The 27,917-nt window shown below is 43.2% G+C and overlaps 1 protein-coding gene across 1 annotated transcript in view; it reads right to left on the reverse strand.

Annotated features, from left to right (window-relative positions):
* Positions 1-27,917, reverse strand: part of TMEM135 (transmembrane protein 135) — a 369,074-nt gene that overhangs the window by 308,671 nt on the left and 32,486 nt on the right. Inside the window, exon 2 of the mRNA XM_077298574.1 lies at positions 5,272-5,399. Coding sequence (XP_077154689.1) covers positions 5,272-5,399 — 128 coding nt within the window. The remainder of the gene's footprint in view (positions 1-5,271; positions 5,400-27,917) is intronic.

The following is a 27,917-nucleotide window of genomic DNA, read 5'->3' on the forward strand; positions in this document are numbered from 1 at the left end:
CACACCCTCGCAGACACACACAAACACCCGCACAGACACGCATATCTTCTCCGCACACACACAGTCTCCGCCCACACACTCTTCCTCCTCCCGATCTGCAGTGTTTCTCGCAGGCAACTCCGCAGAAAATCTGCAGATCTTTTTTAAACCTGCGGTTTTGCTGCAGATTGGCATGACACAATGGAAGTCAATGGGTGCAGAAATGCTGCAGATCCTCAAAAAAAATTGACACTGCAAATCCCCGCGTTTGTTTCCGCAGCATGTGCACAATTCTCAATTTCTCATTGACTAACATTGGTGGTTCACTACACTGCGGATTTGATGTAATTCCGCGCATCCAAAAACGCTGCGGAAACGCATCAAAATCAGGAACATGTGCACATAGCCTAAAGAATCCTTCTAGAATGATGACGATGAAACTTTCTTTTCTGTAGACATAATAGACACCCCACAGTTATAAAAAGATCATTATACCGCTAAATGTTATGTGATGCTCTTGTACTACCATGTGTAGTGAGCTCCCATACCTGGGCAGGAAAAGCACCAGGCTTATATACTGTAAAAAAAAAAAAATATATATATATATATATATATATATATATATATATATATATATATATATTATAATTATTATGACATTTTATTAGTTTCATGTTTTGTTTTTCTTTTACTTTTTCATGGTTTTTTTTTTACATTTTTTGATTAGTGCCCTTAGTGGACCTGAACCTCTTATCACCTCTACGATACTCTGCAATACTGTATTATTGAAGCCAGTTGTATAATTGGGTTTCATAGATGGCACACATGGAAGAAGTCTTCAGTAAACCCATCTTGTATGGTAAGCCATAGGCATCCCGAGAATATTGTCACATGGCCATGAGAACAGATAGCCGCCATGTTTGTAAACTTTGCACAACTGGCAATAAAATAAGGGCTGGAGGACAGTCCTCCAAACCAGTCTTCAAAATGTGAATGCCAGGCTTTCACTTTGGGTTTAGGTAGAGTTTCCTAAGTAGCTAGATGGCAGTCCACCTGGTACTCTGCACCAAAGGCACATGCTCCAGTTGACTCCCTCATCACTAGGAAGGCCAATGGCTTTTGGCATTAATCGCTCTTGTCCTGTCTTTTCTCCAACCTCTTTTCCTATGCCCCATTAGGAAATTTGGACAAGAGGGGAGTCCACCATGCCTTACTGGAGGCAGAACGGTGAACCACTCCATACAGTGCCTTATATTACACGGATGGCTAGTCTTTTGCCCGACTGGTTAAAGCTTCACCCACCCGAATCATCTGCTGGGGGATAGAATTGGAGGTCTCAGGTGCAAGAGGTTGATTGCCCTGGCAGCTGAATTATTAAATAAGTGATCTCTATTGAGATAAGCCCTTAACCTGGAGTGTACAGTATAAATATCCAGAAGGTTTGCCGGAAAACCGGAGGTCACTCACGTCTCCAATTTAAATCCCCCTCATTTGAATTTTGGGATAATTGATTCCAGGTGTAACCAAACCCGTCCTTCAGAGCGGGATTTCAGGAGGCCGATGGGAAATTGCCTATTACCTTGTTTAAATTGCATTTTTTTATAGTTATTACTAGCAAACTCTGGAAAAGAAAACCTCCGCAGGTCAGACATCTATATCCACCGGCGCAGCACACGCTGGCATTACACAGCGCCAGGACCAGATACGGCATCTGTATGAATGAGCCCCTCGGGGGAAGACCCCAGACAGGGTGATTTTAATTACATTTCTTTATGTTTAATTTAGTTGCCTAAAAAAAAAAAAATCATATTAATTACATATATAAGTAAGGAAGAGTTAGAAGGGTTATCTGTGGCCCTGGAGGATCGCAGGGCGCCCACTAACGCCGGTGGACACGATGGCAGCTACGGAATGTGGTTTACTTCCATGTATAAAAACCTAATGATTCTTGTTATATTTAGGGGGTAAAATAACACAAAAATAGAAGAGCGTGTAACTAAAGAATGGCCGACTGCTCAATGCCAGTGCGGTGCCCGGGCTCAACCCGCTCCGTCTACATTAATTGCTCTAGGGATTTATGTACCAAAAAGAGTCTACACCATCGACAGCTGGATGAGGGCTCGATTTATGCCGGAAGAGTTTTAGTTTTTAATGACACCATTCATTTTATCGTATTATGTACTGGATAATGGAGAAAAAAAATTTCCAAGTGTGAAATGAAAAAAGAATGCAATCCTGCCAGTGGATTTTTGGGGGATTTGTTTTTTTTGTTTTTTTTATAAATTTTGCTTTGTGTCACCATTTTCTGAGACTCGTAACATTTAGATTTTTCATCGATAGAGCTGGGTGAGGGCTTGTTTCTTTTTGGGAGACAAACAAACATTTTTATTGGTACCATATTGCCGTACATACGACATGCGGAGACCAAGGACAGCAGTTCAGACATTTCAACTTTTCTTTTTTCTCTTTTACCATTGCTCGGGCAATGGTCCCCAACTCTGAGGACTGGTTTTTTCCAGCAGGACAATGCGCCATGCCACACAGCTAGGTCAATCAAGGTGTGGCTGAAGGACTACCACATCAAATCCCTGTCATGGGCAGCCCAATCTCCAGACCTGAACCCCAGTGAAAACCTCTGGAATGTCATCAAGAGGAAGATGGATAGTCACAAGCCATCAAAGAAAGAAGAACTGCTTACATTTTTGTACCAGGAGTGGCATAAGGTCACCCAAAAGCAGTGTGAAAGACTGGTGAAAAGCTGCCAAAGCTGTGATTAAAATCATGGTTATTCCACAAAATATTGATTTCTGAACTCTGCCTGAGTTAAAACATTAGTATTGTTGTTTCTAAATGATTATGAACTTTTTTTTTTGCATTATTTGAGGTTTGCAAGCAATGCATTTTTTTGTTATTTTAATCACTACTCATTTTCAGAAAATAAATACAAAGTTTATTGCTTGGAAATTCGGAGACGTTGTCAGAAGTTTATAGAATAAAAGAACTATTTACATTTTACTCAGAAATATACCTATAAAGAGGAAAATCAGACAAACTGAACATTTTGCAGTGGTCTCTTAATTTTTGCCAGAGCTGTGTGTATATATATTAGATATATTATATATAATTATATATTCAGGGGGTACGGAAAGTATTCAGACCCCTTTAAATGTTTCACTCTGCTTCATTGCAGCCATTTGGTAAATTAAAAAAGTTCATTTTTTCTATTTTTTTCCTCATTAATGTACACTCTGCACCCCATCTTCACCGAACAAAAAACCCAGAAATGTAGACATTTTTGCAAATTTATTTAAAAAGAAAATCTGAAATCTCCCATGGTCATAAGTCTTCAGCCCCTTTGCTCAGTATTGAGTAGAAGCCCCTTTTTGAGCTGGTACAGCCATGAGTCTTCTTGGGAATGATGCAACAAGTTTTTCCCCCCTGGATTTGGGGATCCTCGGCCATTCTTCCTTGCAGATCCTCTCCAGTTCCGTCAGGTTGGATGGTGAACATTGGTGGATGCCATTTTCAGGTCTCTCCAGAGATGCTCAGTTGGGCTTAGGTCAGGGCTCTGGCTGGGCCGGTCAGGAATAGTCACAGAGTTGTTCTGAAGCCGCTCCTTTGTTATTTTAGCTGTGTGCTTAGGGTCATTGTCTTGTTGGAAGGTGAACCTTCGGCCAAGTCTGAGGTCCAGAGCACTCTGGAAGAGGTTTTCATCCAGGATATCTCTGTACTTGGCCGCATTCATGTTTCCTTCAATGACAACCAGTCGTCCTGTCCCTGCAGCTGAAAAACACCCCCATAGCATGATGCTGCCACCACCATGTTTCACTGTTGGGATTGTATTGGGCAGGTGATGAGCAGTGCCTGGTTTTCTCCACACATACTGCTTAGAATTATCACCAAAAAGGTCTATCTTCATCTCATCAGACCAGAGAATCTTATTTCTCATAGTCTGAGAGTCCTTCATGTGTTTTTTAGCAAACTCTATGCGGGCTTTCATATGTCTTGCACTGAGGAGAGGCTTCCGTCGGGCCACTCTGCCATAAGTGACTGACTGGTGGAGGGCTGCAGTGATAGTTGACTTTGTGGAACTTTCTCCCATCTCCCTACTGCATCTCTGGAGCTCAGCCACAGTGATCTTGGGGTTCTTTTTCACCTCTCTCACCAAGGCTCTTCTCCCACGATTGCTCAGTTTGGCTGGACGGCCAGGTCTAGGAAGACTTCTGGTGGTCCCGAACTTCTTCCATTTAAGGATTATGGAGGTCACTGTGCTCTTAGGAACCTTGAGTACTGCAGAAATTCTGTTGTAACCTTGGCCAGATCTGTGCCTTGCCACAATTCTGTCTCTGAGCTCCTTGGCCAGTTCCTTTGAGCTCATGTTTCTCATTTGGTCTGACATGCACTGTGAGCTGTGAGGTCTTATATAGACAGGTGTGCGCCTTTCCAAATCAAGTCCTATCAGTGTAATTACACACAGCTGGACTCCAATGAAGGAGTAGAACCATCTCAAGGAGGAGCACAAGGAAATGGACATCATGGGACTTAAATATGAGTGTCTGAGCAAAGAGTCTGAAGACTTATGACCATGTGATATTTCAGTTTTCCTTTTTTAATAAATTTGCAAAACTTTCTACATTTGTTTTTTTTTTTCAGTCAAGACGGGGTGCAGAGTGTACATTAATGAGAAAAAAAATGAACTTTTTTGAATTTACCCAATGGCTGCAATGAAACAAAGAGTGAAAAATTTAAAGGGGTCCGAATACTTTCCGTACAAACTGCATATACACTATAAATATATTATATATAAATATATATAATATGACTAAATATATATTTGTATTAAGAACAATAATAAAATACAATATAAATAAATATTTTTACAAAAACATTTTTGTTTTATCTTTTATTCCCTTCATGGGACTAGAACCTTGGATCATTTGACTGCTTGCTGTATATACTGCAATGCCACGGTGTTGCTGCGTATGGAGAAAACGGCGATTTCCTAGGAAGAAAGCCACAGACTGGACATCACAGGAGGACCAAGATGGCGGCGATGAGAAACATGGCGTCAGATGGAAGAGTGGACCGGCAGAGATAAGTGCGGGGAAATATTTTTCAATAATAAAGGAGAGCTCCGTACATTGCCGGATCTTGGTGGTCCTGCTGACTTATAGCGGGCAGGGATGGGAGACAGGGAGCCGATAGGACGCACTAGACTTTGGTGACAAAATCTAAGCTCCACAGCGGATGAATAGGGACGGCTGCGTCCCAGAACGAGCAATAAGTACTGACCTTAGTATACAGAAAAAGGCAATATACAGGCTTCCATTTGCAGTTAAGAAGGACGTCGACCTCAGGAGCTCGGGCAGCAGTCTGTACAGGTAGTAATCTAATTTTCTCCGTCGGAGGATGGCAGCTACCTTCACATAGAAAAGAAAAAAAAAATGAATATAAAAATTAAGAAATCACATCCAGAACATAACATAATAAAATTTTAAAATTCACATTAAAAAAAAAAATCAAAACAGCGCCCAAAAAAGTGTGTCTTTTCATAAGCGGCCTTTAGATGAGGATTTTTTCAGCCTGAAAAATCCCCATAAAAAAATGCATAATAACAACCGAAAAGGCTTTTCTGGATTAGAAATCAAATGCCCCTTTTGAAGTTAAAAAAAAAGTATCATTATTTACCCCATGACTATTGTTATTGATATGACTGTAGCAGTGATGTCCCCAGTGCAGCATATGACTGCTGCAGCCAATCACTAGACTCAGTAGCCCAGTGCTGTCTATCTTGGCATGATCACTGAGCCAAGTAGTGATGCGGTGCAGGAGCAAAGGGGAAAAGTATTGACTGTTTGGCTATTTAATAAAAAAAAAACAGGATCAATCTTTTGGGGCATTGCATTTTGAAACCAGTTTAGCCAAGGCAGACAATCAATGACTTTACTTAAAGATTTGTTACTTGCTAAAAAAAAATGGAGTTACATATATTGTAAAAATCCCTGAGCTCCTCTGGTTCGGATTCTTTTTTCCGCTTTGTGCTGCATCGCTCCATTGCAGAAATATTCACTTTTGTTTCTTCTGGAGCACAGGATGTGAAATCTCTGCATGTAGTCCAACTGGGCATTTCGTCACAGTCTTCTCTGTGGGTGTGAGCTTTCACCTCCCAAAAGCTGTCAATCACAGCTCGGCAGCTGATTGATCAGTCTCAGATGCTACTGAGCTGTGATTGGCAGCGTGTGGGAGGGAAGGGTGTAAGTGCACGCCCACAGAGAAGACTCTGAAGAGACACCCCGTTGAACTACATGCAGAGATTTCACATGCTGCTCTCCAGGCGCATATCTCTGCAATGGAGCGACGCAGTCCAAAATGGAAAGAAGAGTCAGAATCAGGAGTGCTGAGGGATTGTTACAAGGTATTTAATTTTTTTTAGCAAGTGATAGATTCTCTTTAAAGTGTTCTCTCATTTTCATAGATAGAGAATGTTGGATAGAGCTTATATATACAAACACTCCAGCAATTTATTGCTTATTAAAATTTGCAGCAGTTTTGGAGATAACGCATTTTTTTTTGTTTGCAGCTCGTTGCCTTGGATACCTAAGTACAAGGTAACAGGCTGTAAACAAAAGAAAAGTGTGACCATCTCAAGAAAGGCTAAAAATTTTAAGTAGCAGCAAATTGCAAAATTGATTGTATTTTTTTCAAGAACTATCTGATAATAGCCATTTATGAAAATGGGAAAACCTTTTAAAGACTTTTCCTATACCAGGACACATCATCGCTTCAAGTTTCTTGAGAAGAAGGCTGGGGAGGACCTCTGGGACCCACCCCGTTTCTGAAAGTGATAGGGCTGCAGTTCTAAATCTATAATGCAAACCTTTCACTCTCAAAATAAATGGAGTTCTCAGAGGTCTGAATCCAACTGATCATATCCTAGCAATATTCCAAAAGCTTTACAAAATGAAAAAATTCCTTCAAAGAGTAACTATAATTTTTTTTTCCATAAATAAAAAGTAAATGTGAAAATAAGAAATTTCGTTATAAACAGTATCTTAGAGAAATCTGCTTCTTTCACCTCCTGGAATGATATTTCAGTCACAACATTCTCAAATCAATGGTACAATCTGTCTTCAGTTAATCCAAATTTTCCCATTACTGAGACAGGAGATGACAGTTGTTACTCATAAAGTTCTATGGAGAACTGTAACTGTTTTAGGAGAACTTGCAGTAGAATGTCTGTGTTCCGCTAGCCCCTCACTAGAATGTCTGTGTTCCTCTAGCTCCTCCCTAGAATGTCTGTGTGTTCTTTTAGCTCCTCCCTAGAATGTAAGTGTGTTATTTTAGCTCCTCCCTAGAATGTCTGTGTTCCTCTAGCTCCTAACTAGAATGTCTGTGTTCCTCTAGCTCCTCCCTAGAATGTCTGTGTGTTCCTCTATCTCCTCCCTAGAATATCTGTGTGTTCTTCTAGCTCTTCCCTAGAATTTCAGTGCATTCCTCTAGCTCCTCCCTAGAATGTCTGTGTGTTCCTCTAGCTCCTCCCTAGAATGTCTGTATGTTCCTCTAGCTCCTCCCTAGAATTTCTGTGTTCTTCTAGCTCCTCCCTAGAATGTCTGTGTTTTCCTCTAGCTCCTCCCTAGAATATCTGTGTGTTCTTCTAGCTCTTCTCTAGAATTTCTGTGTTCCTCTAGCTCCTCCCTAGAATGTCTGTGTGTTCCTCTATCTCCTCCCTAGAATATCTGTGTGTTCTTCTAGCTCTTCTCTAGAATGTAGGGAGGAGCTAGAGGAACACAGACATTCTAGAGAAGAGCTAGAAGAACACACAGATATTCTAGGGAGGAGCTAGAGGAACACAGACAGTGTCTGTGTGTTCCCCTAGCTCCTCCCTAGAATGTCTGTATGTTCCTCTAGCTCCTCCCTAGAATTTCTGTGTTCTTCTAGCTCCTCCCTAGAATGTCTGTGTTTTCCTCTAGCTCCTCCCTAGAATATCTGTGTGTTCCTCTATCTCCTCCCTAGAATATCTGTGTGTTCTTCTAGCTCTTCTCTAGAATGTAGGGAGGAGCTAGAGGAACACAGACATTCTAGAGAAGAGCTAGAAGAACACACAGATATTCTAGGGAGGAGCTAGAGGAAAACAGACAGTGTCTGTGTGTTCCCCTAGCTCCTACCTAGAATGTGTGTGTTCCTCTAGCTCTTCCCTAGAATGTCTGTGTTCCTCTAGCTCCTCCCTAGAATGTCTGTGTTCCTCTAGCTCCTCCCTAGTATGTATGTGTTCCTCTAGCTCCTCCCTAGAATGTCTGTGTGTTCCTCTAGCTCCTCCCTAGAATGTCTGTGTGTTCCTCTAGCTCCTCCCTAGAATGTGTGTTCTTTCAGCTCCTCCCTAGAATGTCAGTGTTTTCCTCTAGCTTCTCACTTGAATGTCTGTGTGTTCTTTTAGCTCTTCCCTAAAGTGTCTGTGTTCCTCTAGCTCCTCCTTAGAATGCCGATGTGCTCCTCTAGCTCCTCCATAGAATGTCTGTGTGATCTTCTAGTTCCTCCCTACAATGTCTGTGTGCTCCTCTAGCTCCTCCCTAGAATGTCTGTGTGTTCCTCTAGCTCCTCCCTAGAATGTCTGTGTGTTCCTCTAGCTCCTCCCTAGAATGTCCGTGTGTTCCTCTAGCTCCTCCCTAGAATGTCTGTGTGTTCCTCTAGCTCCTCCCTAGAATGTCTGTGTGTTCCTCTAGCTGCTCCCTAGAATGTATGTGTTCATCTAGCTCCTCCCTAGAATGTCTGTGTTCCTCTAGCTCCTCCCTAGAATGTCTGTGTTCCTCTAGCTCCTCCATAGAATGTCTGTGTGTTCTTCTAGCTCCTTTATAGAATGTCTATGTGTTCCTGTAGCTCTTCCCTAGAATGTCTGTGTGCTCCTCTAGCTCCTCCATAGAATGTCTGTGTGATCTTCTAGTTCCTCCCTACAATGTCTGTGTGCTCCTCTAGCTCCTCCCTAGAATGTCCATGTGTTCCTGTAGCTCCTCCCTAGAATGTCTGTGTGCTCCTCTAGCTCCTCCCTAGAATGTCTGTGTGTTCCTCTAGCTCCTCCCTAGAATATCTGTGTGTTCTACTAGCTCTTCTCTAGAATTTCTGTGTGTTCCTCTAGTTCCTACCTAGAATGTCTGTGTGTTCCTCTAGCTCCTCCATCTCCATAGAATTTTAACAGCACCAACTGTCATCTTCTATCTCAGTGATGGAACATTCTCTCTTCACTGAATAGATTTACCTGTGAAGTGAGAGTGAAATATCAGTAGAGAAGGAGAACGCATCAGATTTTTCTGATTATTATGTTCACGTGTGCTATTAGTTCATGAAATAAAAGTTAAAAACGGAGGTTACTCTTCAAATTGCTTCTCTTTAGGTTGAGCTTGTGGTTGTACAGTGAAGCCTCCATACCTACAATGAAATGAGGCTTGTCCCATGAAATATCCCAGATACTGAAGAATGTGGCTAATGCTCATCAACACCACTCAGAGGAGAGCAAATGTCAACTTCTGCCAGATGTCCAACCCCACAAAGACACTTCCAGAGATAAAATATAGACAGTGCACAATGCACTAGTGGTTTGCAAAAATCAGTCTGAAAGATACAGGGAAGAGTCAAACTAAAAAGACAAAAATGTAAGGGATTTACAAAAATGAATGTCCCAAAATTCTGGCTCATTCTGGAACCAAACGTGGCGTTCATGCTGTCAACCAGGCGCGTTTATATGTAGTAGATGCTTTTTCGACTTACTACACAGTTTTAAAGCACTTTCAAAAATGGTTGTGGCTTAGGAAGCAGTCAGACAGTGCGAGGTCAGAAGGTAGCGCATGGACTGGCCGGCGGCTCTCCTGACCCGAGAATGGCTGCTTCATCTACTTCTACACATTTGCCACGCTCGGGTCGGAGAGCCGCAGCCAGCCCATGCGTTGCATTCTGACCGATCTATACGGCCGTCTCATTGTGTCCTTAGAGAAAGAAGCACAAATCAGTCTAATATAAGACTACGAAAAGTTGGTGAGAGAAAAAGGAAAGTATCCACCATGAAAAAAATCACCAGATCTATCATAGAGTAGAAAATAGCGTGTGCACTACTGGTCAAATGGTGCTAAGGTAGGTTCCCACACCTTTATCCAAATAAAGAAAAAACCTAGCACTCAACTGATGCTTATGTGCAAATTTTATTGTAGTACCCAAAAACGTTTCGGTCCCTCAAGCGGACCTTCATCAGTTACGTACTAAACTGAAGCTCGGGCATAAGAGACAATATTGTCTCAGGGCACTTGTACCTGCAGCGTCTTGGCAGAACGCTGTACTGGATAGAATGCTGTGGAGGATCAGGCGTGATGTGCTGCTGTCAGACGCGTTCTGCCAAGACGCTGCAGGTACAAGTGCCCTGAGACAATATTGTTTTTGGGTACTACAATAAAATTTGCACATAAGCATCAGTTGAGTGCTAGGTTTTTTCTTTATTCAGATCTATCATAGAATGGTAGAGTTGGAAGGAACCTCCTGGGTCATCTGGTCCAACCCCCTGCTCAAAGCAGGATTCACTAAATCAGCCCAGACAGATGTCTGTCCAGCCTCTGTATGTAGACTTCCATTGAAGGAGAACTCACCACCTCTCGCGGCCGCCTGTTCCACTCATTGATCACCCTAACTGTCAAAAAGTTTTTTCTAATAATCTTATCTGTGTCTCCTCCCATTCAATGTCATCCCATTACTTCTAGTTTTTCCTTGTGCAAATGAGAATAAAGATGATAATTCTACAATGTGACAGCCCTTGAGATATTGGTAGACAGCTATTAAGTCTCCTCTCAGTCTTCTTTTTTGCAAGCTAAACATTCCCAAATCCTGTAACTGTTACTCATAGGACATGGTTTGCAGACCGGTCACCATTCTGGTCGCTCTTCTCTGAAATTGCTCCAGTTCGTTGATGTCTTTTTTAAAATGCGGTGCCCAAAACTGGACACAGTATTCCAGATGAGGTCTGACCAAAGAGGAGTAGAGGGCAATAATGACTTCATGTGATCTAGACTCTATGCTTCTGTTAACCCCTTAGTGACGGAGCCAAATTTTTTAAATCTGACCAGTGTCAATTTATGTGGTAATAACTCTGCAACGCTTCAACAAATCCCAGTGATTTTGAGACTGTTTTTTCGTGACACATAATACTTTATGATAATAGTGAATTTAGGTCAATATGTTTTGTGTTTATTTATAAAAAATATCAAAAATTTTAGAAAAATGTTAAAAAATTAGCAATTTTCAAAGTTTGAATGATTATCCCTTTAATCCAGATGGTCATACCATAGCAAACCATTAATAAATAACATTTCCACATGTCGGCTTTACATCAGCACCATTTGTAAAATGTTATTTTATTTTGTTAGCATTTTAGGAGGTTTAAAATGTAGCAGCAATTTTTCATTTTTTCAAGGAAATTTCCAACATTTATTTTTTTTGGGAACTATCCATGTTTGAAGTGACTTTAGGGGTCTCATATATTGGGAAACCCCCAAATGTGATACCATTTTAAAAAGCGCACCCCCTGACATACTGAAAACTGCTGTCAGGTAGTTTATTAACCCTTCAGGTGCTTTACAGGAATTAATGCAAAGTGGTATGACAGAAATGAAAATGTGTATTTTTACCACCTAAATGCCGCTAACTTATGAACAGGTTACAACAGCCGACACTCTAAGGCCACTATTTGGTCATGAATTGCCATCGCAAACATCAGGACCACACAATCATGATCTGAGGGCACCAATTGGGATAAAGAGGAAGCCCCCACACTCTGTTAACCATTTATAATGATGTAGTCACTATTGACAGCAGCATCTAAGGGGTTAAACAGATATGTACGGTGCCAATACTGATCGTGGCTGATACAGCAAATTGTCAGCTATAGTGCACAACTGACAGCTGCGGGATTGTCACCTGTATGGGGAGGCTATTCTCTTATATCTCAGGTCAGTTAAAAGACGTATTAGCTGTCATTAAGGGGTTAATACATCCCAGAACTGCATTTGCCTTTTTTGCTGCTGCATCACACTGTTGACTCATGTTCAGTCTGTGATCTATTAGTATACCTACTGTATATCTATAACACAGCAAACTTAGCATCACGCAATCTGACTTAACTAGTTTAATAGAAACCGTGTCAGAAAATGACCTATATTACTTAGGGTATTTTACCTTAAAGGGAACTTGTCATCCCCCAGGCGTTTTTAACTAAAAGAGCCATCTTGTGCAGCACTAATGCTGCATTCTGTCAAGGTGACTCTTTTAGTTGTGGTCCCTTTCAACGCTAAAATAATCTTTTTATAATTTGTCCCCGATACCTCAAATTAGTCCTGGGGGCATGTCTTTTCCCCCGGACACAAACGCCTCCCAGCCGTCACTCAATACTCTGCGTCCGGGCTCCGCCTCCTCTGCCTTCATTAACGTCCCACTGGGGCTCCCGGATTTACCGCCTTGTCAGTGACCACCGCGGTGCTTCCCTCACTTCCCAGTTGACCTTCTGTGGTCGGAGCAGCAGCCGCAACAGTGACCACTTTGAGGAAGTCAACAAGCAGCAGTCGCCCGTGTGTTCTGCTGCGGCCCCGGCGCCTGCGCTGTAGGTTTATTTCGGGCATGCACAGTTGGCGCTGCCCTTCAAACTTACAGCACAGGCGCCGGGGCCGCAGCAGAACACAGTGGCGACTGCTGCGTGTTGACTTCCTCAAAGTGGTAACTCTAAACAGCAAAAGCACAAAAAGAGGATTCAAAGATCCTCCAAAAATAGAAAATACAGCAAAACAAGGCAGAGATGCTTACCTGCCTAGGCCACCAAACAAATGCACTCTCAGGATGCAGTGGACCCATGTGATAGAAAAAACACAGGTGCAGCATAACCGATGAAGCAGCCACTCACAACCTACCAAATTAATGGAGGGGGTGGCTGCTTGGCACATTGCTGCACATAAAAGACTTGTATGCGGCGCTGTTCACACAATGGAGATGCACGATGCTCATGAGCGTGGGGACCCTTGACGCGGGTCATGAGCTTCCGTATTTTGGCCAAAATATTAACCAACACCTCACATAGAATTTTTTTTTTATGTGTTTTTTGCACTTTTTTTCCAGGGTGCAGTTGGGCCCATTTTTGTCTTGTAAACTGTGGTGTCTGTTCACATGGGGTGCATTTGGATAGCGCTGGGCAGGCCCGCCTGATCTAATAGAAGGGTGTCACTACTAGGCCTGCCTGGATGCTGTGCATCTCCATTGTGTGAACAGCACCGCATACAAGTCTTTTATGTGCAGCAATGTGCCAAGCAGCCACCCCCTCCATTAATTTGGTAGGTTGTGAGTGGCTGCTTCATCGGTTATGCTGCACCTGTGTTTTTTCTATCACATGGGTCCACTGCATCCTGAGAGTGCATTTGTTTGGTGGCCTAGGCAGGTAAGCATCTCTGCCTTGTTTTGCTGTATTTTCTTCCTCAAAGTGGCTCTTTTAGTTAAAAACGCCCTGGGGGCGGTGACAGGTTCCCTTTAAAGGGAATCTGTTACCCCATTTTCACCTATAAACTGCGGCCACTGCCATCAGGGGCTTATCTACAGCATTCTGCAATGCTGTAGATAAGCCCCTGATCTAACCTGAAACATAAGAAAAACAAGTTAGATTATACTCACCCAGCGGTGGTCCTGTCTGATGGGCGTCGCGGTCTGGGTCCGGCGCCTCCCATCTTCATGCAATGACATCCTCCTCCTTGCTTCCTGTCGCGTCTCCGGCGCAGGCGTACTTTGTCTGCCCTGTTGAGGCCAGAGCAAAGTACTGCAGTGCGCAGGCGCCGGGCCTCTCTGACCTTTCCTGGCGCTCATGCACTGAAGTACTTTGCTCTGCCCTCAACAGGACAAAGTACGCCTGCGCAGGAGCCGCGACAGGAAGCAAAGAAGAGGACGTCATCGTATAAAGATGGGAGGCCCCGGACCGCGACGCCCATCGGACCGGACCGCAGCGGGACCGCCCCTGGGTGAGTATAATCTAACTTGTTTTTCTTATCTTTCAGGTTACATAGGGGGCTTATCTACAGCATTAGGGTATGTGCACACGTTGCGGATTTCTTGCAGAAATTTCCTGAAGAAAACCGGAAATTTTCTGCAAGAAATCCGCATTTTTTTTTTGCGTTTTTTTTGCGATTTTTTTGCGTTTTTTTAGCATTCTGCAAGCGTAATTAGCTTGCAGAATGCTAAAGTTTTCCAAGCGATCTGTAGCATCGCTTGGAAAACTGACTGACAGGTTGGTCACACTTGTCAAACATACTGTTTGACAAGTGTGACCAACTTTTTACTATAGATGCAGCTTATGCAGCATCTATAGTAAAAGATAGAATGTTTAAAAATAATAAAAAAAAAGGTTATACTCACCCAGACATCTCCTCAGCGGCGTCCGTTCCTCTTCCTATAGCTGGTCTGTGCGCGCAGGACCTTCCGTGACGTCACGGTCACGTGAGCGGTCACATGACCGCTCACGACCAATCACAGGACAGTGACGTCATCGGCAAGGTCCTTCACCGCACATCAGCTACAGGAACCGAAGCGACAGCATGCAGTGGAGGCGGGAAGACATCGAGGGTGAGTATAGGACTATTTTTTATTTTAATTCTTATTTTTTGACCACTTATATGGTGCCCAGTGCGTGGAGGAGAGTCTCCTCTCCTCCACCCTGGGTACCAACCGCACACAGTCTGCTTACTTCCCGCATGGTGTGCACAGCCCCGTGCGGGAAGTAAGCAGATCAATGGACTCCTAGGTGTGCGGAATCCCCTGCAATTCCGCATTTTAATGAACATGTTGCTTTTTTTTCCGCGATGCGATTTTTTCGCGGAAAAAAAGGCTACATTTGCACAAAAAATGCGGAATACACTTAAAATAATGGGAGGCATATGTAAGCTTTTTTTCGCGTTTTTATCACGTTTTTATAGCGAAAAAACGCGAAAAAAACGCGAAAAATACTTAACGTGTGCACATGGCCTTACAGAATGCTGTAGATAAGCCCCTGATATCACAGCTCACCTCCTCCTCCTGTACAATGACTGATAACACCTCTATATACATTAGATAGCACAAGATCCTTCATTCACAATAAGTGATATCACAGCTCACCTCCTCCTCCTGTACAATGACTGATAACACCCCTATATACAGTAGATAGCACAAGATCCACCAATCACAACAGGTGATGTCACAGCTCACCTCCTCCTCCTGTACAATGACTGATAACACCTCTATATACAGTAGATAACACAGGATCCACCATTCACAATAGGTGATGTCACAGCTCACCTCCTCCTCCTGTACAATGACTGATAACACCTCTATATACAGTAGATAACACAGGATCCACCATTCACAATAGGTGATGTCACAGCTCACCTCCTCCTCCTGTACAATGACTGATAACACCTCTATATACAGTAGATAACACAGGATCCACCATTCACAATAAGCGATGTCACAGCTCACCTCCTCCTCCTGTACAATGACTGATAACACCTCTATATACAGTAAATAACACAGGATCCACCATTCACAATAGGTGATGTCACAGCTCACCTCCTCCTCCTGTATAATGACTGATAACACCTATATATACATTAGATAACACAGGATCCACCATTCACAATAGGTGATGTCACAGCTCACCTCCTCCTCCTGTACAATGACTGATAACACCTCTATATACAGTAGATAACACAGGATCCACCATTCACAATAGGTGATATCACAGCTCACCTCCTCCTCCTGTACAATGACTGATAACACCTCTATATACATTAGATAACACAGGATCCACCATTCACAATAGGTGATGTCACAGCTCACCTCCTCCTCCTGTACAATGACTGATAACACCTCTATATACAGTAGATAACACAGGATCCACCATTCACAATAGGTGATGTCACAGCTCACCTCCTCCTCCTGTACAATGACTGATAACACCTCTATATACAGTAGATAACACAGGATCCACCATTCACAATAAGCGATGTCACAGCTCACCTCCTCCTCCTGTACAATGACTGATAACACCTCTATATACAGTAAATAACACAGGATCCACCATTCACAATAGGTGATGTCACAGCTCACCTCCTCCTCCTGTACAATGACTGATAACACCTCTATATACAGTAAATAACACAGGATCCACCATTCACAATAGGTGATGTCACAGCTCACCTCCTTCTCCTGTACAATGACTGATAACACCTCTATATACAGTAGATAACACAGGATCCACCAATCACAACAGGTGATGTCACAGCTCACCTCCTCCTCCTGTACAATGACTGATAACACCTCTATATCCAGTAGATAACACAGGATCCACCATTCACAATAAGCGATGTCACAGCTCACCTCCTCCTCCTGTACAATGACTGATAACACCTCTATATACAGTAGATAACACAGGACCCACCATTCACAATAGGTGATATCACAGCTCACCTCCTCCTCCTGTACAATGACTGATAACACCTCTATATACAGTAGATAACACAGGATCCACCATTCACAATAGGTGATGTCACAGCTCACCTCCTCCTCCTGTACAATGACTGATAACACCTCTATATACAGTAAATAACACAGGATCCACCAATCACAACAGGTGATGTCACAGCTCACCTCCTCCTCCTTCCTTCACAATATTACAACAAATGTCCATGAGGACAGGAAGCAAGATTCTACTATTAGATGTAGAGGTCATTGTGCACATTGCAAAATTTATTTTTGTGCTAATATACGAATATAAATAATAAAACAAAAAAAATTGTATTTAAAAAAAAAATGCATGCAAAATAAAATCCTGAACTAAACAATAAGACATTATCTGATTGCACCTTCTATATAAGCTGCATTAATGTAGCCAGCTTAGATGAGTCAGCTGGCGCTCTTCTCTCCCCACTCCCCATATAAATTCACCACTTGGTTGAGCAGATATGGGTTTTCATTGGGGAGTCTTTTGAATCCCCCCAAGAGTATGCGCTGTGAGGATTCTGAGCCGGGAACAGCAGTGATGTATGAGATATGCATACTCCCAGCAAGAACTTGACTAGTGGGTGCAACGTCACTACAAGTGTATGGAGCAAGGGTGCGGCCGTCTAGAGGGCGTGGCCATCCAGTGGGCACAACCGTCTAGTAGGTGTGGCCATCTAGTGAGCGTGGCCACCCAGTGGGCACAACTGTCTAGTAGTCGTGGTCATCCAGTGGGCGCAACTGTCTAGTAGTCGGGGTCATCCAGTGGGTGCCGTTGACCAGTGGGCATGGCCAACCAGTGGGAGTGACCATCATACTGCCCCCTATCTAGTGGGCGTGGCCCCACTCAATACAGTGTATAGAGAACCACCATTCTCGGCTCAGAAACCGGTGAATCTCCGCAGCGCACATCGACTGCATTGTGGAGACTCAACAGAATGGCTGCAGGGATTTCATTTTAGACTAATAAGGTTAGTTTCCCACTAGCATTTATCCGGGCTGCAGAGGGATGCGGACTTCCTCCGTGAAGCCCCGCCCACTGGCGCGCCTCTTTGTTCAGCTCCGCCTATGGCTGCATGCGGATGCCACCTCATGCGGCGTTTTGACGGTGCGGCATCTGCACGAAAATGCAACATGTTGCGTTCGGCGCAGGTCGTCAAAACGACGCATGCGGCGGCATCCGCATACAACGGCATGGCCTGCGTACCCAATGTTAAATATAGAGTGCACGTGCCGCATGCAGCCATAGGCGGAGCTGAACGAAGAGGCGCGGCAGTGGCCGGGGCTTCACAGAGGAAGTCCGCATCCCTCCGCAGCCTGGATAAACGCTAGTGTGAAACTAGCCTAACCCCTTTAACTATGACTATCGCACAGTGCAGATGCCCCTAAAATCTACCATCACACACAAGAGTCCACCAAATTTGCTGAATTCTTTGTTTTCCTAGAGATAAGTGGCCCCATATATGGTTTTTTTTGCCATTAATCTCTAACTACTCACATTCCGCGGCTGATTCTTCTGATCTGTCGGATACTTTTCAAATTCCCAGTTTTACAATCCAACTTGCCTCCATATATCTCCATGTAATTTACTTATCAGGTTTAGTTTATTTACTCATCCTATGACCTTTGTAATCTACTTCTTTAGGGTTTGGTTCCACTTATCAGAAACTTTCACGCAGAAGCGTAAGCGGCCGAGAACCACTGAACTGAGAGTCCATTATTGCCTTCAACCGGAGAAAAGTCAGTCACCAAATCCTATAACCCAGCCACAGATGACTGGACAGACCCTTTTGGGGAATAGAGCTTGAGTGACAGAGGCTTTAGATCTACCATAGCTCTTCAGCTTTATATGCATATGAATCCATACGCTGATTTCTCAGTAATGGAGGAACGGAGCAGCCAAGAAGCAAAGTGGCTCTGGTGCCGTTTGGCAGGGAAGTCTCATGGAAAAATCCATATTTTTGGTTACTTCCTCGTCTTCCTACAGTGTTCTTCTAGGTTTCATATGGAAAGGTAGAATGGTGGATGATCCCATCAAAATAAAAAAAGAGCCTCCACCTTCCCATCGTCTAGTCACGATTCCAAGAACAAGCTGACTTGGCCACCACACATGGTGGAGAGGGCTCTATTCGAGGTGAGTAACAAGAAATGTGAATGGCCACTCGTGACAGGGTTACCATAACTCACCAGCTCATGCCTGACGAATGCCACACTTTCTTCAGCTTCTACAACTTCATACCTCGTTAATTTTTGGGACATTCAATATGTTTTGTTAGCTGTCGCGTTAGTGACATTCCCAATGGCAACTGCTAGATAAAAATCATGGAGCAAAGTAATGGTAGCAAACCACCTGTTTTTCTCATCGATACAGGAACTCCGACACGTCAACCGTCACAGCCGAGTATTTTCTCCACCCTACAAACTACTGTACTATATAGTGGTATGTTAAAGGGATTGTCCAGGACTATGAAACCTTAGGATATGTCTGACTCAGCAAGCTCGATGATCAGCTGTTTGCAGGTCCATATTTTAAGAAGCCAAAAAAACACAACTTTTTACACTGTGTAGGAGCCGCTCTTGGCTCAGCTCCCACTGAAGTCAATAGGAGCTGAGCTTCTGTACTCGAGAACGACCGCTACAGAATGTACAGAGCTCTGTTGTTCTTCATACCCCGTGGACCTCTAAGGATGCGGGACCTACCCATCATGATCACGTTGGACTCCTATCGATCTGATTTTGATGGCCTAGCTTAGCAATGTTGGCACCGGGTTTGCTGGGGTTCGCGTCACGTTGTTATGCCGCGTAGGCGCTGCAGCCAATCAGTAACTGCCAATGTGCTATATAAAGTCTTTTGCTTACCTAAAATACGCTCAAGGGAAGAGTGTAGAAGCCGATAACGGGGCATTAGCAACACGAACCCCCCGCACACAGTAGAGGGTATCTTCATTTTGCAACGGGAACAACTACATTTAAAAAGTGGTTGTCTAGGTATTGTACAACCCCTTTAACCTTTCCCCCCAGGCTGCAAGCTACAAATACCAGACTAACAACATAGGTCATTCTTTGCAACGGCCAGCCCTTGAGCATATTTCAGATGACCACTTCAGAAAAAAAAAGCCATTTTGTCACATGACATTCAAGTCGCAGGACAGAGGGGGGAAGCTCCTGCTGCAGCCAGATGTCTTACAACCACACCCAGAATTGTAAAGAGAAGAATGGGGTTCACGTCTGAGCTCCTGAAACAGAGAAGATTTGTTTTTTATACAATTCTCAGATTTAAGAGACTAAATAAGATTAAAAATAGATTAAAGTGGTGGTCAGATATACAAATTAATTTTCATCCTGTTCTCTATCTATTTAATGATTTAATAATCTAATCTATTTTCCAATATACTTTAATTAAAAATGTCCCATCCTTCCCAAACTACACTATATAACTGCTGTTTTTATTTTTTTACAACTTCCTTTTTTATAACTCTTTGTTTTGAGAATCCCAGTGCATGCTGCAATACTAGAATGAAGCGTCATCCGGGTACAGAGGCTGTGGTTACTGCTGCAACCCCTTCCCTGAAACAAACCATTGTCAGTGACCTTTGCATCAGGAGCTGGCCTAGTTACTGCGCAATGTGCACAATGACAGTACGCTCTCTCACTGGCTCAAATCAGTAGTAACAAACTGGCAACAGAGCGCACTGTCAGTATGCGTTGTAAGGCGAATAACTGGATTTCAGATACCAACGCCGTCCCTGCAAATGATGTCAATTGTGAGGTCGGAGCTGGTCTCTGCGTGCTGGGCATTCTTACAACATACTCTGACAGTGTGCTCTGTTGCTGGCTCATTAATACTGATAAGAGCCGACTAGAGAGCGCACTGTCATTGTGCACACTGCATTGGGAATAGCCCAGATCCTGAAACGAAGGTCACTGATGGTCACACTCTGCGTCAGTGACCACAGCCTCTGCCCCCTGATGCCCACGTCATTTCAGTATCCCAGTATGCACTGGCTTTCTCAAATAAAACGTCATCAAAAAGGAAGTTGTAGAAAAAAAAAAAATAGCAAAGCATTAGGGCATTTTTAATTAAATTATGTCAGAAAAAAGAATAGGATTATGGCATTAAATTGATACGGATTTAGGATGAAAATAAATTTGAATTTTGGACTACCCCTTCAAATATATTTTTAGATATTTTTATTTTAACTTTTTCTGTGTTTCTTTTTTTTTTCTTTTTTAAGATGGTAGAAAAAGATCCTCCACGGACGTAATTAGGAATGAGGAAGAGGGACGTAACGTAGACGTGTTTTCTTTTTATTCCATCGCTTTAATAGGAAAGTACCTCCCGCTCTCCTGCCTGTCCGGTGACTAACAAGGGCACATAACAGGCCGATTGCTCAAGAAATAGTCACAACAGCAATGGCACATAAATTAATTTTTGTGAACGCGGTGACCTTCACACACGCTCCATAGGAAAGTTCCATCCACTCCCAAGTGAATCCGAGGAATGGAGCTTACTAAATCCAAGAGCAACTAAAAAAAATAACGTCTTCCACAGCGGCGACTGCAATGGCTCAAGAGGAATGTGAGAAAAAGATGACAAGTTGTTTTCATAGTAACTAATACCCCGGCAGTTCCATCATGGAGAGACTTTAGATACCAGCAAATTAGTTTCTAAAGAATTTGGCTACGAAAGTTATTTTTATAGGAAATGTGAGCCCACGTAAATAATGAGGGGTAAAGAGGGCGGTAATATATTAATGACATAACTATCGGCCTGGGCTGTGGAGTCGGAGTCGTGGAGTCGGAGTCGGTGTCGGAGGGTTGGTTTACCGACTCCACAGACCTGCTATTGGCATTGCCGATCAGTGCCAACTGATCACCAAATACTGATCATCAAATGGATAAAAAAAAAGTAATTATAAAGGAAAAAAATCAAAATCTTGTTAGAAATATAGGATAAGATCCCGCAAACACCCCGTGGTTAGCCACCCACTGTGTCCTGATTGACAGCCTGTATGGTCAGCGGTGGGTGTGCAAGACAAGAGGTGGGTCACGGCAGAGTGGGCATGATCCAGCAGCGAGGAGCCTGTGCCTTGTCACCACTGCCGTTTCTATTTCAACAAAGGGGTGCCCACGAAGGTATAGCATCCTATCGACGGTTGAATACCCTAAAAATATATATACATATTGCAATTTTCATATTTCTCACTAGTGCAGTCACAAATTTCTGTAGCTCACTCATCTTGCTTTGTCGTATAGACCAGGACAGAGTCAACAGAGCCATTTCATTATCAATAAATAAAAGGTGAGTTACTTTCTAGAGGGCTGGAAAAGGTGAGATATTAAGAGCCTATTTACACTAGCCTCGAACGTGACTGTTAAATGACCGCTACCTACAAGCCGATCCATGGTTGCTAAACAGCCTGACCTGATTCTTTACTGTTAGAGCAGTGAGACTATGGAACTCTCTGCCACGTGATTTTGTAATATTTGGTTCAAAATAAAGTTCAAAGAGGGTCTGGATAACTTTCTTGAAAAATATAATATATTACAGGCTATGGGCAATAGATTCTATGATGGGGCATTGATCTAAGGAACTAGTCTGATTGCCGTATGAGGAGTCGGGACTCGGGAAGGAATTTTCCCCCTAATATGGCGCTATTAATGTCTGCTCCATGGGGTTATTGCCTTCCTCTGGATAGGTTGAATTGAATGGACTTAAAGGGTCTTTTTTCCCCAAGAACAAAAGTAAATTTTAATCAATAGATCTTGGAATAATAATAATTTCCACCATTGGATGTGTTCAAATAAAATGTTCCTGTGCTGAGATAATCTTATAAATGTGCCCCTGCTGTGTACTGTGTAATGGCTGTGTCTGACCATGCAGGAACATGGTCTGATCAAACCAAATCTCCTGGGGGGCAGGGGGGGGGGGAGCAAAAGAATATACAGACATTACAGCACAGGATCGCAGCTAATACTTTTTTGAGATGTAAAACGTTTCCCTGCCTATTTTTAAACAATGTTTCACTTCAAAGAAAGAATCAGCTGTGATCCCCTGCTGTAATATCTGTATCCTCTTTTGTGTCCTCCCCTGCCCAGCAGCTGTGGTACGATCAGACCATGTTCCTGCATAGTCAGACACCGCCATTACACAGTACACAGCAGGGGCACATTTAGAAGATTATCTCAGCACAGGAACATTTTATTTAACCACATCCAATTGTGGAAATTATTATTATTACAAGATCTATTGATTAAAATGAAGTTTTGTTAGTGGGGAAAACCCCTTTAAGTCTACCTTCAACCTTAAAAAATACAAAAGGGTGAATTCTAAGCGCCCAGAACGATTGTTACTGTGATTGCTTTATGAGCACAGAATACTATTATTAACAGCAGCACATCACCTGCCGATATTGATAGTATTCTTTGCTCACAAAATGAATGGTGATGTGCTGTCGAGAATGATGATTTTATGGTGGGATATGAGCGATGCAATAACCAAACCAAAAAGAATGTTGCCCGTTCGTTGAGTGACTGCCGGCATGTTTACATGAGCCGATAATCGACATACAAGCTTTCTAATTAATGCTCATTGCATAATTCGCGATTATAGGATCGTTAAATTAGACTAAAGGGGTGGCACACTCAGATGAACAGAGAGTCAAAGAACGAGCATTCTTAAGAGTCCTTGTTCCTAATTAGCTGGCGATCACCCAACTAACGAATTATTATTCTGGGGGGAAAAAAATTGCATTATCGGCAGCACATCACTCCGTGTAAACAACAAGGAACGTGCTGCCGACATCATGATGCTGTTATGAGACAGAACGATCATCCTGTCCCCATCAGTTATTGTTGTGCGCTGATTGACTTGTATATGGTCGATCGGCGCTCATCAACTACCATAACGTACCACACCACTATCTATAGAAACAACACGGGACGGAAGCAAAAGTGAGGATCCCCCATATGGTCATTCCGGGAAAAGTAATAAAATAAATTTAAAAAAAAAACAACAAAAAAAACCCCATACATTTATAGAAGTAAGAACTACAATTTTCCTCTTGCATACCGCAAACTTCTTATAATAAAACCAAGGTTAAATTTGTTCCCCTTAAATACCCTTCCATAAAATACTTGCTGGAAGTAATTCGGGAGGGGACCAATAGAACTCTTATAAAATAAATTACACAATGCATTTTATTTTTTTCCCTTTACTTAAAAAAAAAAAAAAACACAAGGAAACTTTTACAATGCAAAGTAAGAACCAACTGGGTTTGGACAGGGGTCTTACTTGGCTGCAAATTACGGAAAGAGCTGCCAAAGGCAAAATGAAAAAAAGGTTTCTCAAAAATGAGATGATTCTGGAATGTTCTGCCAGTTATAAAGGTGCTTGTGTTGTTTATTATCTGATGTTGTTTTATTCTTTTTTAGGGAAAAAAAAGTCCTTCTGGAATTGTTTTTGCAAAATATTTGTTATAAGTTCTGTGCCAACTAAATCAGTTAAAGACCGTGGCAGTCAAACTTCTAAATAGGTCTTGGCATTAGGGCTGGATATGTAATACCATGGAGTCTGGAATATTGGAGAACTTTATTGTGTTCTTAAAGACCTAAGAACTAACAGGCAGGTAGCTGCTAACAAAGACAATTCCCTGCCTGTTCTACAGGCGCCGGCTCCAAGCAGAACAGTCACTGACCGCTCCTGCCACCAATTCAGCCCATCTTCTTCTAGTCTGCTCTGTCGCCAGGGCGTGACTGCCGTCATGCTGATTGAAAACAGGCTCCCTGCAGTGCGGCAATGGGAAGCCGGCTGTCAATCAGCATGACGTTGGCAGTCACACCCCGTCAACAGAGGAGAGCGGAAGAGAAGCCAATGTTGTATTGATGGGACATCAGCGGAAGGCGCTGTATCGGCGGCAGGAGTGGTGAGAGACCACTCTGTGCCGACAAAGAACGGTGGCGGGCACAACAGGTGGGTAGTTTGCCAGTACATGGCCCGTAGTAACAGGAGGTTGTACGGCAAAAACAAGTTATCACCTAACCGCAGTATAGGTGATAACTTGCTGTCAGGTGAGGGTCCGACCGCAGGGACAAATACAAATCGGTGGAATGGGGTACTTTTGTATCTGTCGGAATGAAACGGCAATGCCTATTCTCGACCGCCGCTGAAACCATTTTTTATGGAGTTGCTGGAAAAAGCCCATAGCAAATGATTAAAGCGGTGGTACAGAATGAGCACTGCCGTTCCACCCTAACTGGGATAAAGGTTCCCCTTTGTGTCGCACTGAACAGACTTCCACCGATCGATAAGTTATCACCTATCCCGCACATAGGCGATAACTTGTTTTCACAAGACAGCCCCTTTTAAACTAAATCTACAATGAAGATAGGTGTCATACCCCAGTGTCGGCCGCCATGATTAGACAAGTAAGATTTAGTAAAAACTGGGTTACCCACAACATGAGTTCTGCAATTTTAAAATTGTTATTACATGTAGCAATTATTCTACAAATTGACAGACGTGGTATTGGGAAAGGAAAACCGATTGAGGGTTATATTTGTGGAGAAGGTCAATTGGAAAAACAGACTTAACGATTAAGCAATGTTCCCTGGGAAAAGGACACGGAGGAAGGAAGCTGGCTTTTAATACCCTACTTGGTGAGGGTGGCTACCCCATAAGGCAATGTCCAACCCTATAAAGGGTCATTCCTTTCATTTCAAGTGACCACTCCTCCACAGTATAAGTGATAACATGCTAATCGGTGAAGGTCCGACTGCTGAGATAATGTCACGAGTGGGTGACATCCTCCTGGGAGATCTGGGGTTAGAAGATCACTACGTATTGTGAATCGCAGAGCTTCTATTTAGTTTGTGTGTGTTTGTGTCCCATGTTAAATGGATTTGGTTTCCTTTGGTGCTGAAGAGGTTAACGACCATTTCTATGCAAGTCAGAAACTTGCAACTCCATTTCAGCTGCTACTGATCTGGTCATTACCTTTCTCTGTGAAACCTGGCCAAACGTTCTCTGCCTTGCCAGTGAGAGCTTTGCTTCCTAGCTCATTGGAGTCGATGTGTTGAGTTGGAGATTGTTGTATGCTTTTTTTAGTGTATGCTTTCCTCATTGTCCTATTCCGATTTGGTTGGTACAGTCCTATCCTTCCTAATGTACCTCTCTACCTTTGGTGAGTGTTTGTATATTTGTTGTTTTCTGTCATCCCTGTTTTGTCTTTGTGTCTTTTTTACGTTACATTTCTGTCCCATGCCTCATGGTGTGAGAAGGAGAAAGATCAGGGTTTAACAGGAGCAGGTCAGAGACTCGGGCCTCTCTACCACCAAGAGTACCCCTGGGAAGGTGATAGTTAGCGTCCCAGTTCCTGGGACAGTTTGTGGCCCCCCATTCCTCACCGAAGACGATCATAGCGTGGCAGATATCCACCAACTTAAATTATGAGGCTTTGAATTGCCCATCAGAATGGTATGGTAGCCACACATGACTGTTGTGAATTCTGTTGTGGGTTCTGCTCTTGGGCTCCCTCCGGTGGTTATAAGTGGTAGTGCTGCTGTTTGTCCTTCACAACAGTCATCAGCTGCTTCCACTTTGGACGGGGCTATTTAGTCTGGCTCCTTCCTTTAATGAGTGCCAGTTGTCCATTGTTTTCTAGGGATCCACATCTCTGCTTGGTTTCTCCTTCTGGATTGTCCAAATCATCAAAGATAAATCCTGGCTCTGTTTTTGCAGTCCACATGCGGTGGACTTAATAGTTCTGTGAATTGCTATGTTTTTTCTTGTCCAGCTTTGTCTGTGTAAAGATTTATTCAGCCAAGTTGGAAGCGCTGGAGTCACAGAGTTACCCTCCATGCCTTTAGTTAGGTGTGGAGATTTTTGTATTCTCTGTGGTGGATTTTGTAGCATTTTTTATACTGACCGCACAGTACTCTGTCCTGTCTTTTCTTTCTAGGTAGAGTGGCCTCCTTTGCTAAATTCTGTTTTCAGTCTGCGTTTGTAATTTCCCTCTCCTCTCACAGTCAATATTTGTGGGGGGCTGCCTTTCCTTTGGGAATTTTCTCTGAGGCAAGATAGTATTCCTGTTTCTTTCTTTAGGGGTAATTAGTCCTCCGGCCGTGACGAGGTGTCAAGGGAGTGACAGGAACATCCCACGGCTACTTCTAGTTGATGTGTTAAGTTCAGGGTCTGCAGTCAGTATAGAGGCCACCTACTCCAGAGCTCGTCCATGCTGCTCCTAGGCCACCAGTTCATAACAGTACAACTGGCCAAAAATGAGTTAACCGCATCTCAAAAGAAGGGAAAGAAAGTGCTGAGCCATTTTTTTTTTTTTTTTGTACTCTGTTGTGTTTTTTTTTTCCTCTTCACTTCTGGGTGGCTCAGGAGTTAGGCGTTGACATGGATGTTCAGGGACTTGCTTCTCGGGTGAATCAACTTGCTGCTAGAGTACAGGGTATTTCTGATTATATCGTGCAGACTCCTGTTTTAGAGCCTAGAATTCCTACCCCCGATCTGTTCTTCGGGGACAGGTCCAAATTTTTGAGCTTTAAAGATAACTGTAAACTGTTTTTTGCTCTGAGGCCCCGTTCCTCTGGTGATCCCATCCAGCAGGTAAAAATTGTCATTTCTCTGTTGCGTGGTGACCCGCAGGATTGGGCATTTTCCCTGGAATCTGGGAATCTGGCTTTGCTTGATGTAGACACCTTTTTTCGGGCGCTTGGGTTATTGTATGATGAACCTAACTCTGTAGAGCATGCTAAGAAAACCCTTTTGGCCCTGTGTCAGGGTCAAGAAGCGGCAGAGTCATATTGCCAGAAATTCTGAAAATGGTCTGTGCTTACTTAGTGGAATGAGGATGCTTTGGCGGCAATTTTCAGAAAGGGTCTTTCTGAATCTGTTAAAGATGTTATGGTGGGGTTCCCCACGCCTGCAGGTCTGAGTGATTCTATGTCTCTGGCCATTCAAATTGATCGGCGCTTGCGTGAGCGCAGAGTTGTGCACACTATGGCGTTGTCTTCCAAGCGGAGTCCTGAGCCTATGCAGTGTGATAGGATTGTGTCTAGAGCGGAACGCCAAGGATTCAGATGTCAGAATAGGTTGTGCTTTTACTGCGGCGATTCTGCTCATGTTATTTCTGATTGCCCTAAGCGTGCCAAGAGAATCGCTAATTCTGTTACTATCAGTACTGTACAACCTAAATTTCTGTTATCTGTGACCCTGATCTGCTCATTATCGTCATTCTCTGTCATGGCATTTGTGGATTCAGGCGCCGCTTTAAATTTAATGGACTTAGAATTTGCCAGACGTTGTGGTTTTCCCTTACAGCCTTTGCAGAGTCCTATCCCTTTGAGGGGTATTGATGCTACACCATTGGCTAAAAATAAACCTCAGTTTTGGA

Source organism: Ranitomeya variabilis, chromosome 3, assembly GCF_051348905.1.
Source record: "Ranitomeya variabilis isolate aRanVar5 chromosome 3, aRanVar5.hap1, whole genome shotgun sequence".
Classification (NCBI taxonomy): Eukaryota; Metazoa; Chordata; class Amphibia; order Anura; family Dendrobatidae; genus Ranitomeya; species Ranitomeya variabilis.